The sequence below is a fragment of the Phlebotomus papatasi genome, chromosome 1 (assembly GCF_024763615.1).
Source record: "Phlebotomus papatasi isolate M1 chromosome 1, Ppap_2.1, whole genome shotgun sequence".
In the NCBI taxonomy this organism is placed as follows: Eukaryota; Metazoa; Arthropoda; class Insecta; order Diptera; family Psychodidae; genus Phlebotomus; species Phlebotomus papatasi.
Window position 1 is genome coordinate 52,749,499 of NC_077222.1, and position 23,894 is coordinate 52,773,392.

At 32.6% G+C, this 23,894-nt stretch overlaps 1 protein-coding gene across 8 annotated transcripts in view; it reads right to left on the reverse strand.

Annotated features, from left to right (window-relative positions):
• Nucleotides 1–6,928: 6,928 nt before the first annotated feature.
• Nucleotides 6,929–23,894, reverse strand: part of LOC129806158 (fragile X messenger ribonucleoprotein 1 homolog) — a 32,835-nt gene continuing 15,869 nt past the window's right edge. For 2 of the 8 annotated variants that reach the window (XM_055854601.1, XM_055854584.1), the window contains exons 9-11: nt 13,319–13,621; nt 13,130–13,204; nt 6,929–8,634 (exon numbers count right to left, since the gene is read on the reverse strand). In XM_055854601.1, the coding sequence (XP_055710576.1) occupies nt 8,297–8,634; nt 13,130–13,204; nt 13,319–13,621 (716 nt within the window). In that variant the 3' untranslated portion in view covers nt 6,929–8,296. Of the gene's footprint in view, nt 8,635–13,120; nt 13,208–13,318; nt 13,622–23,894 lie in introns of all 8 variants that reach the window. The other 6 variants (XM_055854568.1, XM_055854543.1, XM_055854577.1 and 3 more) reach the window with 3 other exon arrangements.

A 23,894-nucleotide genomic window follows, 5' to 3' on the forward strand; every position in this document is an offset into this window, starting at 1 on the left:
AGCAAACGTTAAGAAGGCTCAATGTAGCTTTCTTGAAATTAGTTACTTGAAATTAGTATATATAATACAGTGAAACCTTCTTATTTTTTTGAGAAGGATGGAACAAAATCTAAATTTTACTAGCTGCACCTAAAACTCATGTCCATTAAAATCATTAATTTCGTAGCTCTTGACTTATCTTCAGTTAAAATAAATCATAATGCTAAATTAGGAATATGTTGCATTCAAGCTCCAAAATTCCAATGTTTTATTTAGTTCCAAAGTTAAATTGTTCTTTGGATTAAATTATATCACGGTAAGGTCCAGTTCGATTAAAAAACCCAATTTTAAAGCTGCCCCAATTCAAAGTTGCCTCATTTGCCCCTATGAGATAAATATAAGAAAACCATTATTAAACAATATATTATAAAACCATTGAACCGATTGAACTGGTAATGGAAAAATAGCTGGCAACGAGTTATATTAGCGAAGTGGCTTAACAAATAATAAAAATGATTCAATTCTCTCTAATCCTTAAAACTGGCTAAAAAGAAAGAATCACCGGGGATCCTTCGAGAAGTGCCAAGTTTTTTTTTTACTTATTGAACTACAAACGAATTAAAAACAATGAAAAGTTAGCTTAGATATCTGCTCAGATTATATATGTTGTGAACGATGAACTTACGATCCCTACGATTGAAAAAGTCTATCGTGATAAATGTGCATGCAAAGTTTAAAATTTTTAACCCTTTAATTTTATTCATTTGAATACTTAATTTATTTTCATAATTAAACAAAAATAATAACCAATTAATAAGTTAGTCGGGCCAGGCACGTGCAATTGACCTCTGATCGATTTTATATAATACCTAGAAATATTGGCAAAGGAAAACTCGCGTAGTGTTTAATTTCAGAAAGGAAAAAGGAAAATTCCAACTAAAGTACTTGAAAACTTGTTGAAAATGTCGATGTAGCTCTATCGATTGAGAATGTCTGAGACTGCAAAATATTGGAAATGAAAGCTGCCCAGTCTCATGCTTGAATTCTCTCAATGTAGAACAAAGGAATTCCTGAACAGAAATCAAAACAAGGGACTCTTGCCACGCTCGAGAAGATTGAGACAATAATTGTGGTATAGACAAATCAAAGTGAAAAACATCGTTTAAGGGCGAGTCTTCCTCTTTGATTTCAACAACCCTTGTACCCAAATAAATGCGGAATTTTAGCTCATGTTGCACTTAAGAAAAATCCCAGTTTATCAAACTTAAGAAAAATATATCTTAAAAGTAATCGCTCGAGGATATTATTGTCAGCTTCACTCTTCAGTCTTTGCCAAATAAAAAACAAACATTTTCTTTTGAATTTCCATACAGCGAGTTAGGAAAAATATGGGATTTTCTCAGCAAGGATAACCACTTGGATAACCAAGTGGATGACTGTAGAAAAGAGATATTGTCATCATGAATAAAGTCACTTCTTTAGGACAAAAGCTTGTGTTTTATTAACTTATTTCTGTTCATAGAAATTGTGATTCTTTTATAGGAATTCCAGTTTGTGAACCATCTGTAATAAAATGGTCAACATGGAGAGCTGTAGTAAATTTGAAGTAGTCAAAAAACGGTGACAATGCGCCTTTACTTTGCAAAATGCTCGAACTCACGAAGACAGTCACAGAAGTCCCTGACCTCGGGTATAGATTGCGCTTGTAGATTGGGACCAATGACTTTTTTCCAAAGTACCAACATTAAAAAGATTAAGTTTCAAGTTTGGCGGCAATGCGCTAGTTTTCTTTTGACAGCTGTTGAAAGTACTCAGACAAAAATTTGGACATGAAAGAAACGGACCATCGTTACGTGATCCAGTATACCTGTTTTTGAAAGATCTTAAGACACCCAATATTAAAACCGACCTGGATTCTACTTTAGGGAAGTCTGCTCCTTCGATTTCCACTGTAAAATTTTGAGTAGCAGAGTGAAGCGTGGTTGAAAGAGCTTGAATGATGGTCAACACCCTGGTTGCCCTAGAGGCGTCCTCACCGGAAAATGTGACAAAAATCCAAAAAATGATATTGAGTGATCGTAGCGTCGATTGAAAGTGTGTGAGCTTACTGACATGTCAGGCCATTCTTCGGTCCCGAAAATATGCATAATCCCGGAACCCACTGTATTTAGCGCTAGTTCTACAGTAGATTTTCTCTCAATCGGGCATATGAGGCAAAATGGCATCTAAATTATCGATATATTTCGGCGTCAGTCATTGTAAATTCCACAAAAAACGCTCAATTATAAAACATCATGATAAGAAGAACCACAGCGAATTTGAGCAAATTTGCTTCATAATTCAACGTGAAAATTGTCAACAAAACTTTTCGCCCGATTGAAAAACACCCGATTGCGCGAGAGTTTACTGTACTTCTTGTATTGAAAAAATCGACGTTAGGGAAATTTACTAGAAGGGAACCGGAATTCGTCGGGGGAATTGAGTCACTCTTGGAAAAACGACAATCCTTTCCAAAGCTTTCGGCTCAGTCTCCAACTGACGTACAAGTTTATTTTGACGTTTTTTCAGTTTCAAACGGTTGCGGTTCTTGCACATCTCTGATCTAAAATAAAATAGACGTCACTAATAAGTTAATTAAAAATATCCCTAAAAAGTCGGGATATACACATAACAGTTAGAGACGCACCACACGTTCACATTGGTCACCGAAAACAAGGCAACTCACAAACATAAACACCTCCCTCTCATGCACCGACATTGCAGGTGATCTCGTGGTCAATTTTCCCGTAGACAACTTTACAAAAGTAAAAACCCACCATTTGCCTCTCAAATGACATAAACTCAAAATGTAACCGATCTATTTTAAGTTAGTTACATGTCTTTGACCATTTTGAGTAACTTTTCAAATAAGGCAACAAACTTTTGACGCATAATAACGAACAACTTTTGGAAAACAATTCTTTTTTTATATGAAATAAAATGAAATAATTTTACAACAGGGGAGACTGGGGCAAAACTTGTCAAAACGCATATTTAATTCTTTCACGAGCTCTGGAAAACTTAAACGTTTTAAAAATGAGCATATTCTTATTGGAAATTTACTGCTCTACAACATTGTGCAGAAGACTATTTTCCTCTATCTCAAAAGAAATGTGATTTTCGAATCATTTTCTAATAGCGATGGCACACCTTTTCTATTTAATGAAATTAAATCGATTGAAATTTTACCTCTTACTCTTTCAAACTGAAATCAGATATTACTGTCTCTTTTCGTTCAAATGGAAATTGAAATTTCAATTTCAATTTTAAATTTCATTTGGCAGAAAGAGACAACTATATCTGATTTCAGTTTGAAAGAGTGAGAGGTAAAATTTCAATCGATTGAATTTTATTAAATTGAAAAGGTGTGCCAGCGCCATAAAAGTCGATTTTGTGGAGATTCTTAAAATTGCTGGGGCAAATTTTGTCAGTCTTCGGATAATTTGTGACATTTTACTCTCGCAAACGTTAAAAATATCAAATAGGAAATTTATTCCTCTACAACTTTGTCGAAGATAATTTTTCTCTATCTTAACGAGAAATGTGCTTAAATTGAGCTAATCAGTATTGATATTTTCTGTAAGCCAAATATTCCAAAAATAGGGCTCAAAATTTCATTATTTTTTATTTTACAAAATCCTTCCTCGAATCTCTTGAAACTTTGTAAGTTTAAGAAGTTTCATGAAGGCTATCTACAGTAGACTCTCTCTCAATCGGCAATATGGGGCGAAATGTCATCCGGTTTATCGATAGATTTGGGCGTCAAAGCCTTTGTAAATTCCACAAAAAAAGCTCAATTATAAAGAATCACGATAAAATAGGAAGAACTACAGCGAATTTGAGCGAATTAGCTTCATAATTAAGCGTGAAAATTGTCAACAAAATTTGACGCCCGATTGAAAAAGAGCCGATTGAGTGAGAGTCTACTGTATAATAAAAATTTCAAGCCTCAGTCTCTTTTATTTTAGAAAATAGTGAATATTGAAATTTTCGTTTTGACAAATTTTTCCCCAGTCTATATAAATTAGCAGCGCGATGCAACTTTACAGATCTCGTCTATTAGTCTATTAACTTAAGAGATTTGCGATGCAACTTTATGAACGAGATGTCAAATCTCGCAATTTTATTGGCAGGCTCTGTTCAGAACGAGATTTTATATGAACGAGATTTGCGATGCAACCCTGAGTGGTGAATTTTATAAAATATGAATTCCAACCTCAAAACGTCTCATAACTATTGGACACTTTCAGAGGTGCCGCAAAGTACGAGATTTTCTGTTTTTGTGTGATTTTCGAGAGGAAAATTTAAGGAATGGTTTTCTTAATAATCAATTTATTTATTTGAAGTTGAAAAATCTTTAATTCATAAAAATACTTTTTTTCTTGGAAAATAGAATATATATATTCTTCTTAGATAATACTATCTTATGAATTTTCCTTAGCGCAATCTCAAGCTTCTTTGATAATTCTGTTATTACCGGTTGTAAGAATTTTTCTGCCTCTACTAATCGCATGCTCCAGTCCAGAGTAATTGGAAGACACTGCTCAGGTAAAAGAAATTGCAATTTTCGGCGGTAGAAAATTTTAAAATCCTTTTCTTAATACAATTTACTCACTGCCATTGAAATATTTGTCCAATCTTCGACAGATTATTCTTCAGAACGAGTTATTTTGCAGGAGCATCCTCTTTACTTATCTCATGCTAAATCTTATCTTCCCCGTGACCTCTTGGATCCTGTTGGATGCTGTTTCGTCCAGCAGACACGTCTTTTGATTAGTTTGTGATAAAATGGATGCAAGCTTTGCCTGGAAGTTGTGCTCTACAAAGACAAGAAACACCTCTGGGTTGATCTTGACTTCCGTTTGATCCCTGAAGATATCTCTTCTTAAAGAATTTGAACATCAGGAAAAATCTAAAGTCACCTTTTCATTGTGATTTCTTGGCCACAAAGAATTATTACCAATAAACTCATCTTTTTTGCACATTCCTTTGGCCATCGTGTCTTCAGAATCAACTTTTTCACTAAAAATATTAAATTTTCCACTTTTTTTCTTATGTTTTTTTCTTCACGCCTTCTGCTTTTCAAAAAGAAAAATAAAGCTTGCATGGTAGTCTTGTTCAAATAAACTCACCTTATAGAACTTAATCTTGCATACCAAATTCTTATAATTCAAAATTTGACATCTTATCTTATAAGATACGAAAATAAAGTTGCATCGCTCTGTAGATCTACGAATTACAGGCAACTAACTTGCAAAACGAAAAATGTTGAAAAGTAATTTTTTCTATCATTTTTTGCACCTGGTTTCTCGAACATACATGAGGCAACAAACTTTTGGCACCTACTGTATCTTGTGCATGTGCATGCACTGAGAAAAAAAGAGGGTGCGATTAACATTTTTTCCTCATAATTTTAACACTTTTTAGGTGTAAAAATATATCAACATTTTTTAATGTTAATTTTACACATTTTTAAGGGTAAAATTAACATGAAAAAGGGTACCTTTAACCCCTAATACACCTAAAAAGCATAATATTTACACCGATTTTGGATCAATACTACAGGGCAAAATTAACATTTTTGAAATGTTATTTTAACTTTTTCGGATTTCTCTGTGTGACCTCAAATGAGGGTTTTCCCCGAGCAGCAGCATTGCAATAGCTGTGACAATAAAACACACACAGCTAAAACGCAATTTCGCTTAAAAGCTAAGTTGGTTAGAAAACATTGATTCTTGTTTCTTTTTTCTGCGAGATTTGAAGCCTAAATAAACAGTGAATTTTAAATTTTTGCGACGAATTCTCGGCATTTTGTCCTTCCAAAAGCTCGCTGAAAATGCTCAAAAATAGCAATGAGGAAGGAAACTGGTGAGAGACAGGTGAGTGAATCAAAAAACTACCATTAATAAATTGAGTTCGGCTTTTTTTTATATACAACAAATAAATTTATTACGAATTTTATTTTTAATTTAATTAATAGTAAGGTTGAATTATATTAATCATTATTTAATGTAGTAATTGTAACCGTTTTTCATTTCTCTTAAAATCATGTGTGAATTTGATTTTTTTTACTTGTTTCTTTTTTTGCATTTATAAAATACCAAATTGTCTCAAATCATGTTTTTTTTCTCGCCATATTTTTTCATTTATTTTTTTTTTATCCTTTCCACTTTTTTCCCATGCTTTCCAGTTTTTTTCTACTCTCGTGTGTTTTTTTTTACTCAATATACATGGATCCGTTATTTCTGTATTTAAATAAATGAAATACTTGAAGGCATTAGTAGAGTAAATTCCATGTACAGTATTGGTTTTTTTTCTATACTTTATTCCTTTTAAAGACAAAATTGGGTTTTATTTTTTTTCTCATATCTTTTTTTTTGCCATTAATTATACTCTTTTTTTCGCATCGATTTCATCTCTCTATCCTTTTTTTTCTCACGTCAATAAACACTCAAAATGCTATTACATTATAGATTCTATTTTTTTTTAGTGTTACATCTTTCTTTAAAAATCTTGTTTTTCTTTTTTTTTATTAATTTCCTTTTGTCCTTCCTCAATTCTCTCTCTCTACATTGCAAAAATGTAAATTGTAATAATGTAATTAGAGAAGAGTTTGTGTTTTTTCTTTAATATTTTCTCGAAAGATGAAAAAAATTTAGTTCAAAAAATTATGTAAAAAAATCAGAAACAATCCTTTTTCTTAAACTCTTTTTTTATTTACGTTTTTTTTTCTTTTTGCTTTCTTTGCTATCATCTTTTGCGCATTCTCAATATAATATTAACTAAAATGGTCATAGAGGGAGGGGTTAGTAAATCAGCAAAATAAATCATTTATCTTCATTACACAACTTGTATTTAAATTATTCTTTATCCTCTTTTTATTTTATTTTATTTTCTTTTCATTTAAAAATCATTTCTCCTTCTCATTATACGAATAATAGCAATAACCCTAGGATTTGACAAAAAAAAAAACAGTTCTATAATCCGTAATTATATCAGTTCAAAAAAATTCCATTAAATATACTGTGAAAAACAAAAAAAAATGTTGATTATTAACTCATTTGGGGATTAGGAAATTGAAAAAGTCCCGCAGACAGGGAAGGAGGGCGGTAGTACAAAAAGCTCACTTACTTTAAAAATTCATTCATCACTAGAGTGTAATAATTCTTTTTACTTATTTTATTTGATGTTTCATAGTCCAGAAGGTTTATTTATTTATTTTTTTCATTCATTTTTTTTTTAATTTATTATTCAAGCCCAGAAAAAATATGAATAAACAACCAATTTGTTTTTTTTTTTTAAATATATAACTGACAAAAAGGGGGAGAATTTTTTTTTTAAGTGTACACCATGTTCTCATTTTTGCATACACTACTAACATTCGAATTTTGGTGATCATATTACGTGAAACACTTTGATTTTTTTTCTACGTTAATTAAATTCTTGCTGGTTCTTGTTTTTTTTCTCTCATAATTTAATATTTTGTGCTTTTTATTCAATTTCTTTCTTTTTTGAAATTTTCAAAAAAACACAAAAAAATTTACCTTTTCTTCATTCTACTTCAAGCTGCTAGCTGCAGTTTATTTTTTTATTTTATTTATTTTTTTTAAACATCTCCTTTTGATATTTAGAAGATGTATTTTTTGTGAAATATTTATTTCTCATATATTTTTTTTTTCATTTTCTATATGTTAATTTTGAATAATATTTCTTGTAAGCATTTCTTCTTCAAATTGAGCCATATTCAATTTTTTTTTTATTAATAATAATAATAATTTTTCAATATAAATATTCTATAAAAAATTTATGTGAGTTTTAATTGGTTTTTTTCTCAAAACGAAAAAAAATTAAATAGAAACAAACCAAACAATTTTTTTTTTATTTTACTGGCTCTCACTGATTTTTGTTTTATGCAAAAAAAAAAACAAAAATTTAAAGAAAAAATGTCTACATAGCATTATGTTGCTTCTTCATTACACAACAATTTTTTTGTTTTGTTTTTTTTTTATATATCGGGTAAAGTGTCTCAAATTCGGTAATTCATTAAGTCGAAATATTTATGGTTTGTGATAGATTATTCATCGTCCTTTTCATAATGCATAAGGTCTTCTTAATTCTCTTGCGTGTGTTCTGTTTTTTTTCTCTTCACTCTTTTCCTCATTTCAATTTTCTCACCCATTCCATCAAAAAAATTGTATTGAGGATATTTTTTTCTTCTTTTTTTTTTGTTGGTGAGTAATTTTGTGAGAGTGTGTCATGTTTTTCTTTCTTCTTGTTTTTAGGCTGCACCATTGATAATGTGATTGGATTCTGGAGCAGCTGATTTGGCACCAGGTGCTGCAGAGAGATCATCACCACCGGCACTAGGTGCTGCAGTAGCATTTGATCCTCCCTTACCTTGATGCTTGCTCCCACCAACACCACCACGGCGATTTCGGGGCTCTCGTTGTCCTTTCGGATTGGGATTACCAGTTGGGGCACTGTTTGTGCCACTGGCAGCCTGTCCACTGCCACCTTGTGCGACAACCTGCGTCTTCTCAGTACCCTCCCCAGCAACCGAACTACTCATTGAGCCAGCATTCAAGCTATTCGCCTTATTACCCCCAATACCATTCGCTATTGATGAAAAAAAAAACACAAACACAAAAAACACCCATTAGCCCCATTCACAAATCAACCCTTATCCCATTAGTGCCCACCACAGATCTCATACACAATTTATCTTATCTTTCCAATTTCTTATCCAATTTAAAATTCAGTTTGCCTTCAGGGTAAAAAATAGTTTACTAAAGCCAATATTGCTTAGTACCATAGAGCACAGTTATACAGATTATTTTAAAAAAAAGGGGTGGCAAAGTGTCCCAGGCTTTGCGAAATGCTCGAACTCGTGACTTAGATGCTATACCGCAAAAGTACTTCCGCATCATTTACCGTTTACCGGTTCCCAACCGATTTTAACCTATTCATAAATCTCTCAAAAGATCCCCCAAAATAGTTTCAAAAGTAATAGAATTGATTTTCAGATAAAAATCTTTTATCGGTTATGAACCGGTTCATTACCGGTTCAGAACCGATTAGAACCGATTCAGTTTTGTCGGACATTCCAAGACCTTTCCAACGACCCCAAACATGACCCCATTTGCTTGATAAATGCGCTCTCTAGTGTCTTTTTAACTTTTGACTTTGAAAAACCGTTATTAGGAATGATTCAACGCTATTTTCGTATATGAACGAAATGTTCACCTGGATAATCTCTAATACATATCCAAAGGGGTGGGAAAGCGTCCGAGGCTTTGCGAGCTGCTCAAACTCCCGAGAAGGAGCTCTGCCTTATATTCCTTTTCGCAAATTTTTCTGGTGCATATAAAATTATTGTAGAATTAAATTTGTCGATAAATCACCTCAAAACCAGCTTGAAGTTAAAAATTGTTCAAGAAGAGGGTTTCAAGAAGTCATTACCCTTTAAAAAAAAATGCAAATTGACCAAATTGTGTGGAAATTATGCTTTTGAACTTGAATAATTCGTCGGTTCCGAAGAAACCTATTGTAAGTCTACTTACAATAGTATAAAAAGATGGTATCATTGGATGCAGAAACCTTAGATATAAATCCCCACAAAATTTTATGTTGATTAAGATATTTCTGCAAAAGTTACAAGAAAAAACTTAAACTCAGCGTGCCCAATTATTGAGTTTTTTGCCCACAATTTTGCTATAATTAATTTAAAAGTAGTGTTAACTAGAAGATGTTCAATGCGTAAGTATGATAAAATAATTTCAAAAGCTGAACGTATACTAATTGCAGTGAAATTAATGAAAATAAATTTTAGCTGTCAAACTTTAAACCTCTTTCCTGTAAAGTTTACATTTTGGACTTACAATAGTCTTCTTCGGAACCGACGAATTCAAGATGGAGATTTTTCCGGTGATAGGTGTCTAAGGATGAAATGTTCAGCTGGACTACCTCCAAAACATTTCCAAAAATGAACGAAATCGTCAGGGCCAATTATTTGCAAAGTTCGAAAAACCTAATTTTTGACCTATTCTTGGGGCATAGGGAACGCATGAAGGGGGAGTGGGAAAACTAAAGAGGTTGGGTTCGAGATAAGGTCATTTGAGGAGGGGTCATCGAAGACCGGAAGTTGATATCTCTTACCGTTTAAATTTTATATGGGTCAAAAGACTGAAAAAATGCGAAAAACAGTATTTTCAAAACAAATCTATCACCGATTATGACCGATGCAGTCGGGTTCAGAATTAAAAGATCTTTCAAAAAAGTCCAAATTTAACCAAATCCGTTGAAAATTAGGCCCTCCAGGCTGGTTGACCTTTGACCTTGAATAATTCAACATGGCGATTTTTCCGGTGATAGGTGTCTAAGGACGAAATGTTCAGCTGGACTACCTCCATAACATATCCAAAAATGAAGGAAAACGCCAGGGCCAATTCTTTGCAGTCAAAAAAACAACATGTTTTTGGAGGGGATAAAAGGGGTGGGGGGTAATTTTGGTAAGTTAGTTCGATAGAGAATGTTGACTTGTGGGGGGGTCACAGAAGACCGGTAGTCAATATCTCTTACCGTTTGGCAGCCAGGCAGGATGGAGAGAAGTTAAAAAAAATACGATTGTTAAAACTGCTTCGAGTTCGAGCAGTTAAAATGAAAAAATTCCACGACGCATTTTCGAGCAATCCCAAAAAGTATACTTAGTTTACGGGGTGGGGGAAGTGTGCCAAATTTCGGCCAGCTTCTAATTTCGGCCACTTTGAGTGTAATTTCGGCCATGGAAATAAATTAATTAAAATTATGTATGATATCTTCGAATAGTCAATTAATTCATTTTGCTTTTAAATATTTATTCATTTTAGGATGTATTAACACAAAGACCGTTAAATTTTAGATATAATTTGAATTTAAATTGCGTTGTAAAAACTCAGTATGGAAAGAGTCTTACAAAAAATGTGACAAATCTTTTGTGCTTCTAGCAGACTTCTGGTTTGTGGTGAAGTGCAAAAGGTTTTCTTCGGTGTTTTTCATGAAAATTGATTAGTTTTCATTAAAGATTGTTTCTGTTTATGGTTATAGTGAATCAATCCTTAAATTTCGAGTGAAATTTCCCAGCTGGGTCCTGTATTTCGCGTAAAAAAGTATATACTTTGTGAGCGTCTCTCCGGTGAGGTAGTGTTGCCTATTTCGGCAACATCTTTTGCTATCCTAAATTTCTTATTCATTTTATGTTTTCTTTTTCAATTTCTGAATTCTACAATGTCCAGAGAAAAAAACCATCGCTTCTATGAAAAAGATGATGTGGAAAAGGCCTTTTAAGAGTTCAGGAAGAGCAAATTGTTACGGGAATCTGCGCGTAAATTTGAGATTCTACCCTTCAAGTTTTCAGGACAAATTACACGGAAGATCTCAGGGCTTGTGGGTCATATACACGTATTAAACTAAATATTACACTCGTTCCGTTTGACGTTGTGAAATTTTCTATCCGTTGCGTCACAAAAGGTGGTCAGAAAAAAGGTGGTCGGAATTTCACTCAAAGTGGCCGGAATACTACCCAAAGCAATGTCTACATTTTTATTAATTTTTCAATATTTTAGGAAGTGATTTTGAAGAAAGCAAAGATGATAAACTAGTTTTCAAAGTTCCACGCAACCTTCCCGAAAAGGAAGTAACAAAAAATATCAATATGAATTAAAAATATTGCATTTCAAACTTAGGACTTCACTGCTTATTTGCAACTATACCGAAATTTGGCACATTTACCCTATCAAATTTTCGTTTTATATTTCTTCAATTTTCTTATATTATTTTCACCTAGTGCCACCGAGTATGAGGTAAGGTAATACGGTAATCGAGAATTTGCGTAGGAATTGCAATAAAAATGCGTAAATTAACGAAATGCGGTAAGCATTTAACTGTCAATGTGATTCTGCCCTAATGCGTACAATTGACTTTCGGATAAAAAAGTTCTATGATACCCCCTAAAACAATTTTTGTGGCGGTCCAGTACGTCCTTCGTACAGCCGTTTTTAACCCTCTAAAGACAATTTAAACACCGGTGTTCTAAGAAGTGCTCTAAGAAGTCTGAAAAAGAGATTTTTTCTGACCCCCAATTTATGACCCTCTCGTCCTTAAAAGGTTAATATGTCATGCCTAAGCCAAGGTCTTTACAAGCTTCCATTAAAATTGAATGAAATTAAACATTTGGAGACTGAAATAATGGATAAATTTAAATACTCTATCCCCGGATTAAACAGTATTGATAAAATTTGAAACTGAATATCTGAGCTTTTGTTTAAGACAATTGGAAGTGTCCTACTATCATAATCTTGCACATTTCACCCACTTTTCATTCAAATCGTAATTATCCAGTATTAAAATTATTTCTTTTCCTTCATTGAGAAAAAAATCTGAGTGCGATTAACTTTTTTTCCTCATAATTTTAACACTTTTTGGTGTAAAAATATATCAACATTTTTTAATGTTAATTTTACGCCTTTTTAAGGGTAAAATTAACACGAAAAAGAGTAACTTTAACCCCTAATACACCTAAAAAGCACAATATTTACACCGATTTCGGATCAATACTGCAGAGTAAAATAAACATTTCCGGAATGTTATTTTAACTTTTTCGGATTTCTTTCAGTCTTAGAACGAGATTATAGAGCACTCAGTCAAGATTAAAGAGTGTCGTATGAGAGTTTTTTAGGTCATAATGACATCAATTCTGAGACCAAGATCAAAAAAATTTCAGGATTTTAGTATTCTGAAATCAAAAAATCGCCTTCTGAAATCTTACAAACTTCGGCAGTTTAGACAACTTTTTGTTTTTTAGATTTTGAAAAAAAAAACAAAACTTAATTTAAAACGATCACTAGAATCCAGATGCTTCATTCGAAACTAACTTCAGAGTCTCAGACTTCGAGTCTTTAATACTTCGCGATTTATTAAATTTAATTAAATTGCATTTCGACGAATATTTACTTCCCGCAAAACTATTTATAACTGTAAAGGATAAGAAATCAAAAAGAAAAATGCAATAGATCTATGGGCGGAAAAACTAATGGATTAAGGTTTAAAAATGTTTCAGTGATCTAACCCAGCTTACTTGAATGCGCCGTATTCTTCTGACGGCGTCGTCGTCGATTATTTACACCACCGCCTTCTGTCGATGATTGACTATCTGCTAAAGAAGAGAGAGACAAAACACCCAGTTAGCTCAGTTAAATGTCCCCAGAGACCAAATCGAAAAAAGAAACAAACAAAAAAGAAAAGAAAATAATCAAGAGATTGCCACCTCGATCGACACTGCTCACATCTCGACTCTCGCGTACTTCCTCGTGATTTTGCTGATGGTGGAAACTCTCACTTCGATTTGCCCCATATTCCGGAGGATCCCGCCTCCCTTCGCCGGGCCTACGATCATTTCCACCGCGTCCACCACGACGTTCACCCCTTTCGAAGCCACTACCGCCGCGGCTACTGCCGCCACCGCCGCCACTTCGGCTGCCACCCTCAGCACCGCTGCCATCCATGTAGTTGCGTTTGTGATCACCACGTGAGTGATAGTCATCGTCAGCATTTTCGCGGCGTCTCGAATCTGCAATTGGATACAACAACAAATTCATTGAATTAGTCACAATTCCCAAGAGTCGACATAAAATTAGGAAATATTGTTGAAAAGACCAATTCAGAGATTAAAAGAATTGTTTTGAACTTTTTACGAATTGTCAAACAAATATTTTAATTGATTTTAGTAATTATCAATAGTTGTCTTTGTATTTTGTTTAACTATATGGAGATCCAGGGCCTAAAAATTCCTATTAGCTGATGTACGTAATTTCAAGTACTTAGACATACTTAGAAAACAAAATATAGGGAGAAATGGGGTACTTTTGAATTAGGGCAGCTTTGTAATTGGACTTGTTCCCCTATTTTTAAATAAAACTTAACCTTATGATATAATTTAGATCCACAAACCAATCGGGAAGCTAAATTACTTTCAGGCACGGTTCAATTCCATTTACAAATAGGAGATAAACCCAATTTCAAAGCTGCCCCACTTCCCCCTAATTCGATATTTTTTACCAATTGCCTTGAGGCATTCCCAGATTTCCAGAAGTTCCAGATAAAAAATATTTAGGTTTATGAAATTAATCATCCAATCATGAAACCCTTATAAAGAACCAAGAAAATTAATACTAACCGACATTTCTTTAATAAATTGGTGAATTTAAATCATTAAAAAAATATATTTAAATTAATTTTCGATGGCGAAATTAAAACTTATTCACAAATTCCAATTTATCTGATATTCTTTTTCTGCTATTTGTTTTATTTCTCCAAATAGGGGAACTGTATCAAATTTCGGCCAGCTTGCAATTTCGGCCAGTACTTTTGCTCCTCAAATTTTTATGATTTTTTAGTTTTTGCACACTCTAGAGACTATACAATGCAAAAAACAAAAAAAAATGTTCTTTCGGCGAACGAGATAATGTGAAAAAGACTTTGGAAGAATTCCGGAAGGGCAAGGAACTATGATAATCAAGGTGGCCGAAATAGTCCACAAAGCAGCGTCAGTGTCTATATTTTTATTCATTTTAAATTGTATCAATAATGATTTTAGAGAAAAGAAAAACGATAAACTATCTACAAGGTTCCAAGCAACACGCCTTAAAAACAAACAGGGGAGGTGGGACAAAACAGAAAAAAATATTTTGTAAAAATGTTCGTAAATGTTTGTGAATTCCTATGGGGGACTTACGAAATGCTCGTAAATCGTTTAATCCACAAATAATTTCGTAAAACTTTATACTTTTTTCACAAACATTGTTCGTAACATGATCACTTGACGAGCATTTTTTTGTACTTTTGTAAACATTTGTTCGATTTTATTTACCTGACGAACATTTACGAACAAATGACAAAATTTTACGAACACTTTTTGTGTGTTTACGAACATTTACAAACAAATGTTTGTAAAAGTACAAAAAATGCTCGTCAAGTGATCATGTTACGAACAATGTTTGTGAAAGAGTATAAACTTTTACGAATTTGTTTGTGGATTAAACGATTTACGAGCATTTCGTAAGTCCCCCATAGGAATTCACAAACATTTACGAACATTTTTACAAAATATTTTTTCTGTGTATTTTGAACTGTGGTGCTACATTAATATACGATTTTTTCGCATGTTTCTAAAAGAAACTGGGCTTTAACGAAATGTAATTTAGATAGACAAAACAATTGTCTTATTTAGCCTGGTTACAGCTGTAGATTGGTTTCTCTTTTCCATTAATTCGAAAGTGTCTTGGCTAAAAAATAATTAGCATTAAAAAAAAATATCTTTAATGTTCGAAAATCCAAACCATATTTCGAATATTCAAAACTATTTGAAAATTTATAAAAAAAAAAACCACATTGGACATGCGTTAAAATACTCGCGAGGTGATGTATTATAAGAATTACTTTGGTTTCCTTCACAATAAAGAATACACTGTCAAGTTAGACATTCGAAAAAAATCGAAATTCGAACAAAAATTCACGTGTGGCTTCTTGCCGAATTATCTAAAATTCTAAGTGTTTTTTTCTCATACATTTTCCATGCAACTTTACATTTTCGTAAGCAAACTTCTTGGATAATCAAAATATTGATTTGACTAAATTCCCATTCGTTTTCCACAAACTAAGCCATTTCTTTGCTTAAGTCGAGATACGGATTAGTTAGAAATTGATGAAAATGTAATCTGTAGGGGAATTCTGTAATTTTCGTGGCATTGTCACGCGTGAGTTCAAAACCTGACAATGCCATTCGAGCTTTTTTTTGTCATATCATATGAGTTCGAAAATGCAATTCATTGTATTTTTAATGAAATCCCTTTACTTGATGATTTTGTGAAAATACAGTGTACGTCTTGGTTGATTTGTTTAACAAAATTCATTGTCATTTGAATTGCCAGAAATCTCATATATGTGACTTCTGACAATGCCACGTGAGCTGAAATGGCAATGTCACGGCTACAGAATCGCATTTTCGAAAAAGCTCTCCTAAGATTCGAACCCAATTTGTCATATGGCATTTCCAGAGCGTTACAGAATTCCAAGAAAGAGGGGAATTCTGGAACGCTCTGACAATGCCATATGACAAATTGGGATCGAATCTTAAGAGAGCTTTTTCGAAAATGCGATTCTGTAGCCGTGACATTGCCATTTCAGCTCACGTGGCATTGTCAGAAGTCACATATTTGAAATTTCTGGCAATTCAAGTGACAATGAATTTTGTTAAACAAATCAACAAAGACGTACACTGTATTTTCACAAAATCATCAAGTAAAGAGATTACATTAAAAATTCAATGAATTGCATTTTCGAACTATGATAGGACAAAAAAAGCTGGAATGGCATTGTCAGGTTTCGAACTCACACGTGTCAATACCACGAAAATTACGGCATTCCCCTACTGGACATTATTTTGATATTAATTACATTAAGACATCTCTCGGCTTAAGTCGTAAGTGTGTCTAAGGCATTATGGATTCTGAACTAATACGGTGTATGTCTTGGCTACAGATAAAAATATTGACGAGTTTTCGGGAAGATGAAACACTTTAAAGCATGGAAAACCTGTTGTATGTATAAAACTTTCCTAAAGCGTTGCCCAAAAGAAACTTACTAAAATTAATTTGTCTAGTTCAGCTGTCTGAACCGCCCCATCCTCCCCTAATGATTTTTATTATCTGGAACCATCTCTTGACATTTTTCTATTCGAAAGCTACCATTCCGAAAGTTCTAAAAGAGCCACACGCCCCCCAGGCTCTTTTTAAGAAACCCCCTGCCAGTCAAATTAAAATCACATTTCTCGTTAGCGTTTCTAAAATCTATTTTTTTCGGGAGGCCCAGAAACCAGAAAAAATGTTCTTTGATATTAAGGTTTCAATGATGATCAAAGACAAACCATAAAAAAAATTCAACAGCTTCGTTATACCAAAAATGAAAATCTCCAAATGAAATATTCCTCAGATAAAATCATTTTCATTCTATCACAAAATTTCTAATCAATATTTAAATTTCCAAAAAAATTGTCTTTCAAGACAAAAAAAAATCTCTGATTTGGCCTTTAATCAAATCAACAAAAAAAACAAAAAAGAAGAAATTGCCAATGAGAAAGGAAACACAAGACAATCGAAAACACTCTCAACAGATAGAATATTGGGCCCTTTTTTCTCATTGATAACAAAAATACAATTTCGTCGCTTCAGCAAACATTTACGTTCATTATTATTAAACATTCATCAAGCAAACAAGAAAAGAAAGCACACACTTTGGACCATTGTCACAGTGTCTGGACTTCAAATGTGGCCCAAAAATTGAGAGAATGAAATCAACACAGAAATCAATGGGCATAGAAAAGAAACAATTCTTCAATACCCACTACATTAAGTAAATATTTGAAGAATTATCCCATATTAATTTTTTAATAAGTTAATTTTGTCACAAACAAAAGGGCACAACATTTCTCCGTCGAGACACTTGAGGCATTTCTTTTTCATTCAATTACTGTTTTATTGTACAAAATTATCATTTTTTTGAAATAATAATAATAATAATAAAATAATAATAGCAAAGAATAGGAAAAGGGAAAGCAGTTTTTTTTTGTAAATCCTAAACAGTTCTAATAATATTGAGTCTTAAAATAGTGTTCAGAAGAAACATTTTTGTTCTCTGACTGACAATAAAACTAATTAAGAAATATTTCGGTAATAATTACAAATTGGAAAAAGTTACTTTTCATTTTGAAAATTTTAAATCATTCATTCAATTAATTGAATGAAAAATAACAAATTTATATAAACAATAGATCTTTCTAATTTTTTCTTATAATTGGGACTTAAGAGGCCTTAAAAAATTAAAACTAAAAACATTACAACACCTGAAAGTTATTGATATCGCACAGAACTCATCTCTGTTGCATAAATTATCATTCATGCAATGTTAGTCAAAGTTTTCACAAATATATCATATTTACAGCCAAATTTGGGCATTGTCAACGTCATTGTACATGATTTGCTGTAGCATTATGAGCAATATAGAATAACCTCGGATTTTAGTAAACATGTTTTCGAACTGCGAAACGCATTGAGCAAGGCCACTAGAACCAGAAGCCAAGTTAATTCAATTTGACAATTGTCTGGTCGCTAACTAGAAATTAAGCCACGGACAAAACCAATCATCTCGTAAAATGCACCATTTCTCTTTATTCGAGACACATTTCCCTTTCAAAAAATTCTGTCAAAAATTGTATTTTGACAGAATTTTGACGTTGAGAAGCACTGCTGGCAATTTTCTTCAAAAAGCAATTTTTAACGAAAATTGCTCCCAATATGTAGAGGCTTTAAGATCAGAAATATTGGAATGAAACAATGTTGTAGAGAAATAAATTTGCTCTGTAACTTACATTTTAGAATTGCTAATTAATAAAAAAAATCGTTTTCGAAAACATGTTAACAGGAAATTTGTATATTGCTTAAATCGCTCAAAATAAATTAACTGACACTTCTTTCATAGAAACTTTCCTATTTAATTTGCATGGTGGTAGTATAATGCCACTTGAGTATTCCCCGCTCATAAATAATTTTAGGACACGCCCCTTTTAGCCCCTAAGACCCACTTAGTACGCAAAACTGTAAATATTTTTGAACAGCCACACTAAGAAATATTTAGAAGTATCATGGTTCTATTCCAGTGAAAAATGGACATTTTTTTCAGCACTTTACTGTTCTCATGTGCTTCTACCTAACTGACTTTTCTTTATATTGGTTCCTGCCAGGATTGTTTGATGGTTTTAGAACACGGCGGGGACTGCGGAAAATATTCGAGACTGAAATCAACGCAAAAGAAATGTCGATAACATAGAAGTTGAGAACAGTAGTGCTAAAAAAAATAATCAAGAGAAAAATTTACCCTTTTCATTGAAATAGCACCATTATAGTGCTATTGGAATGAAAAGTGAACAATTCTTTTTAGCACAGAACTGTTCTCAAGTGCTTCTGAATTATCGACTTTTCTTTGTCTTGGTTCTTGTCTTGACTGCTTTTATCATTCATCATCGTGTACTAAGGCCATCAAACAGTCGTGACAAGAAACTACACAATTAAAATCCTATAATACAGAAGCATTTGAGAACAGTTCCTAAAAAATTTTTATGAGATAGATTATTTTTCTTACTTTTTTTATTGAAATAGTACCACCATTACTCAGAAATCAGAATTTCAGAATATTCTGAAAATCCCTATCTTGGTTTTTCTAACAAAAAAAATAGAATCAAAAATGATAAAATAAATTCTGGAAGGAATATTCCTTGGAAATCCCTACAATGAACAATGGATTCATGTCCTGCAAATTCAAATTACTCTTGATATTTTGTACAAAAATTTTTGATAGTAAATTTTCAAGGAGGCGTAACCTGAAATCATTTGTTGATAAAGTTCACTCAAATAGTCAAATACTACCACCCACGCATAAAATATTATGCCTAACGCATAATGCTCAGCGCAGAATAACTTTCGTTTGTAAATATATTTTCAAAAGTTCCTATGAGAATGAGCGAGATGACTAGATGTAGATCTCACTCACTCTCATTGAAATGTCAAAAACATGTTTAGAAAACAAAAGTTATTGTACGTTGGTAATAATGCCCAGCACACAATAACTATTGTTTGCAAACATGTCTTCAAAATAAAAGTTAATGTGCGTTATGTCCAACGCAGAATAACTTTTGTAAACATGTTTTTGACATTTCAGTGAGAGTGAGTGAGATCTAAATCTAGTCATCTCGCTCACTCTCACAGGCAGTTTCGAAAACATGTTTACAAAACAAAAGTTATTGTGTGTTATGCCCAACGCACAATAACTTTTGTATAGTAAACATTTTTTTGACATTTCAATGAGAGTGAATGAAACATATATCTAGTCATCTCGCTCATTCTCAGGGGAAATTTTGAAAATATGTTTACAAACAAAAGTTATTGTGCGCTGGTCATTAGGCATTATGCCTAGTGCACAATAACTTTTGTTTTGTAAACATGTTTTTGACATTTCAATGAGAATGAATGAAATCTAGATCTAGTCATCTCACTCCCTCTAATAGGAAATTTTGAAAGCATGTTTATAAATAAAAGTTATTGTGCGCTGGACATTATGCACTGCACAGTCCATAATAACTTTTGTATACTTGTTTATGACATTTGGATTAGAGTGAAAAAGATCTAAATCTAGTCATCTTGCTCACTCTTATGCCAAGCGCACAATAATTTTTGTTTGTAAACATGTTTTCAAAATTTCGCATGAGAATGAGCGAGATGACTAGATCTAGATCTCACTCATTCTCATTGAAATATCAAAAACATGTTTACTAAACAAAAGTTATTGTGCGTTGGACATTATAGGCAATTCCGAAAACATGTTTTCAAAATAAAAGTTATTGTGCATTGGGCATTAAAGTTTCCGTAGTATTTTACCCCTTTGAAAAAGTTACAAAACAAGAATGAAAGATTACACAATAAAGATATTTGTGCATATGCCATAATTCAAATTTTTCAAGTGTAAAATTTCACTGAAATTTTTGCAACTCTAAATTCTTAATTAACTCCTTCAATCACCAATTTGTTTATGCGAAAATAATTATTTCAATGGCATTTTTTTTTATTATACTATCTACACGTATCCCCATCACGAAGAGACACTCAATAGTTGTGTTTATTTAGAGTATTGCTAACTTTAGTGTGCCAATTTCTCATTTTATTGCCACAAACACTGCACGACAGAATTCTGACGCATTTCAGTTCTATTAAAATTTTCGAAATTGTTGCACAATAATGTCAATGTAGACACATAATTATATTTTATGTAAGTGCAATTTTATTAATAGAAAATGCATTTTAAATTTCCTGCCATTAAACGCTCTCTCTCTCGTCATTTAATAAAAAAAAAATAGTTTGTAAAGTGCATTTCTCACCAATATTTTCTGACCTCTACAAAATATTTTGTCCATCAATGCCAATGTAAATGACCTCTAATGCAATTCAATTTACTCAATAATTCCAATAGTTTATTGAGTATTCTTTTTTGTTTTCGTCAGTGTCTTCCATTCATGTCAATTTGACGCATTTTTGCATAATGCGGCATTATAAAAAAAATTGTACAATAAATCCACAACATCGTGTGAAGAAGAAATCAATCATTCACTTTTGCCTTTGTTTTCTACCACAATTCATCCACTATTGCTCATCCAAGAGATGAAGCAATCATTCTGTCAGATACCATTGACCTCACAGAAGAATACCATGAAGGAAGAACTGTGAAAAATCATTCACATGTTGCATTACATTTCACTCTCTCACTTTTAAATTCTTTCAACTTTTAGAGTAGAACAACTTTAAAATATTCTAGTGCGATTATGCAGATTCTTTTCAGTTAAATAAACTCTCTTAATTAGGAATTAAAGGTTTATATGCGAGTTCTTGTGAATAAATTTAATAATACTGCAAAGTTTCTCCGCAAATTGTGGTTAAAAAGTTAGTAAAAAAAAAAGCATTCAAAATACTGTTAATGAGGAGTAAAACGGTATTAAAGTGTTATTATACTCTAGGAATAAAATATTTACAATTTACATTAAATTCTATAATGTTAAATACAATTATTAGTGCTTAAAATCAAGGTTTTTTTTTTAAATTAATTAATCTAAAATTTGATGTCCTAAATAATTAGTGTCTTTTTGTTTGTAATAATATCCCTCAAAGAAAACCCTTGTCATTTAACCCATGTCATATACCTCAAATATTGATTTAATTTTTTGTAAACTTGTATTCAAATCAGGGTCAGTCTTACAATTGTTATTATATATACTGCTTTAGATGTCAAAAAAAAAGTTAAAAAAGGGTTAGTGAAACTCATTCAATATTGAAACCAGTTCAAATAGAAACCAACAAAAACACATATATGTACATAATATCACAAGGATTCTTAACTATGTCATCTCTCTATTCACTTACAAAACGAGAATCCTTATTGAGAAAAATCATTCTTTTCATTTCAACATTTTTTATACGATTCCCTGTTCTTTCTTTTTTTTATTTCTTGCAGGCCGATTTGCATATTCTGAAAATTGCATCAAAATTTGAACGATTGAAATCTAAAATTAATATACATCACGCATACGATTTCCGTCAAGTGCAATTTATTCGTCATTAGATTAATTTGAACTTGTCAGAGTTGTCACACAGTTCTTTTCTTGCATCAAATCTTCTTGAACTGTACTTTTCTATCGCTTGAATTCAAAGAGCAAGAAAACTTGTTACCTATATAGAAGTCGAACGGAAAGACATATTGACTCCTGGATTTCAATGACCCCCCCCCCCCCCCCCAGTTAATTATTATACAGTAGACTCACTCTCGTCCGAATTATGGTGCTTTCTAATGAAAAATAAAAAGGGAAAATCTTCCTCTTGTATATTTTTTTTAACACAAGACGTCAAATGGCTCTGCATTATCCACTTTTCTTTGTGTTGGTTCCTGTCTCGACTGTTTTCCCCAATCTAGTCGTGTCCCCAAATCACCAAACAATCGAGACAGGAAACAACACAAAGAAAAGTCGACCACCATGTTAGCTGCAGAAGAGCGCCTATCATTTAAAAAAAAAACAGTAATACCCTTTACGAACCGAGTCCTGTAAAAACAGTCAATTTTCACTTTAGGCACCAACAGTATCCGAACTCTGTCTGAGCCCTCCCTAACCAGACGACTCAACAGGTACTCGGGACATCGAGAAATCAACAAATGAGACAGAAATTTAACAGCTCTCGTCTTCAAAAGGGATGTCAAATCACACTGAGAAAAAACGGGGGTGCGATTAACTTTTTTTCCTCATAACTTTAACACTTTTTAGGCGTAAAAATATATCAACATTTTTTAATGTTAATTTTACACCTTTTAAGGGTAAAATAAACTTGACAAAGGGTAACATTAACCCCTAATACACCTAAAAAGGGTAATATTTACACCGATTTCGGATCAATACTGCAGGGTAAAATTAACATTTCCGGAATGTTATTTTAACTTTTTCGGATTACTCTCAGTGCACGACAAATGAAAACGTTTCTATCACTGAGAGAAATCCGAAAAAGTCAAAATAACATTCCAGAAATGTTAATTTTACCCTGCAGTATTGATCCGAAAACGGTGTAAATATTACCCTTTTTAGATGTATTAGGGGTTAAAGTTACCCTTCTTTCATGTTGATTTTACCCTTAAAAGATGTAAAATTAATATTAAAAAATATTGATATATTTTTACACCCAAAAGGTGTTAAAGTAATGACGAAAAAAAGTTAATCGTAGCCTCTTTTTTTCTCAGTGATGGAATAATGTGATCCCGGTGACTTATGCCGCAGATGTACCTGACATAATCATTAAAAAAAATGTTAAGCGACGAATTGTGCCGCTATGCGTCACAAAAAATACCTCTCCTCTATAATTAAAGAAAGGAAGAAGCGCTGGCGCGAGAATCAAACGAGTGTCATAGGACGTGATGTCCCGGAAGCATCTAAGGGTATACAGAGAATAGTTGGGTTTTGGCAAATAGAGATGGCCTGATCAGACCATGAGAGAACTGTTTTGAAAAAGGTTATACCCAGTTTTTTGACTTGATCAGAAAAAGAGGTGACAAAGCGTCCCAGGCTTTGCAAAATGCTCGAACTCGAGATTTTGATGCAATATCTCAAAAGCATTTTTGCATCATTTACCGGTTTTCAAACGATTTGAACCGATTCATCGCTCAAAAGATCCCCAGAATAATTTTAAAAGTAATAAAATTGATTT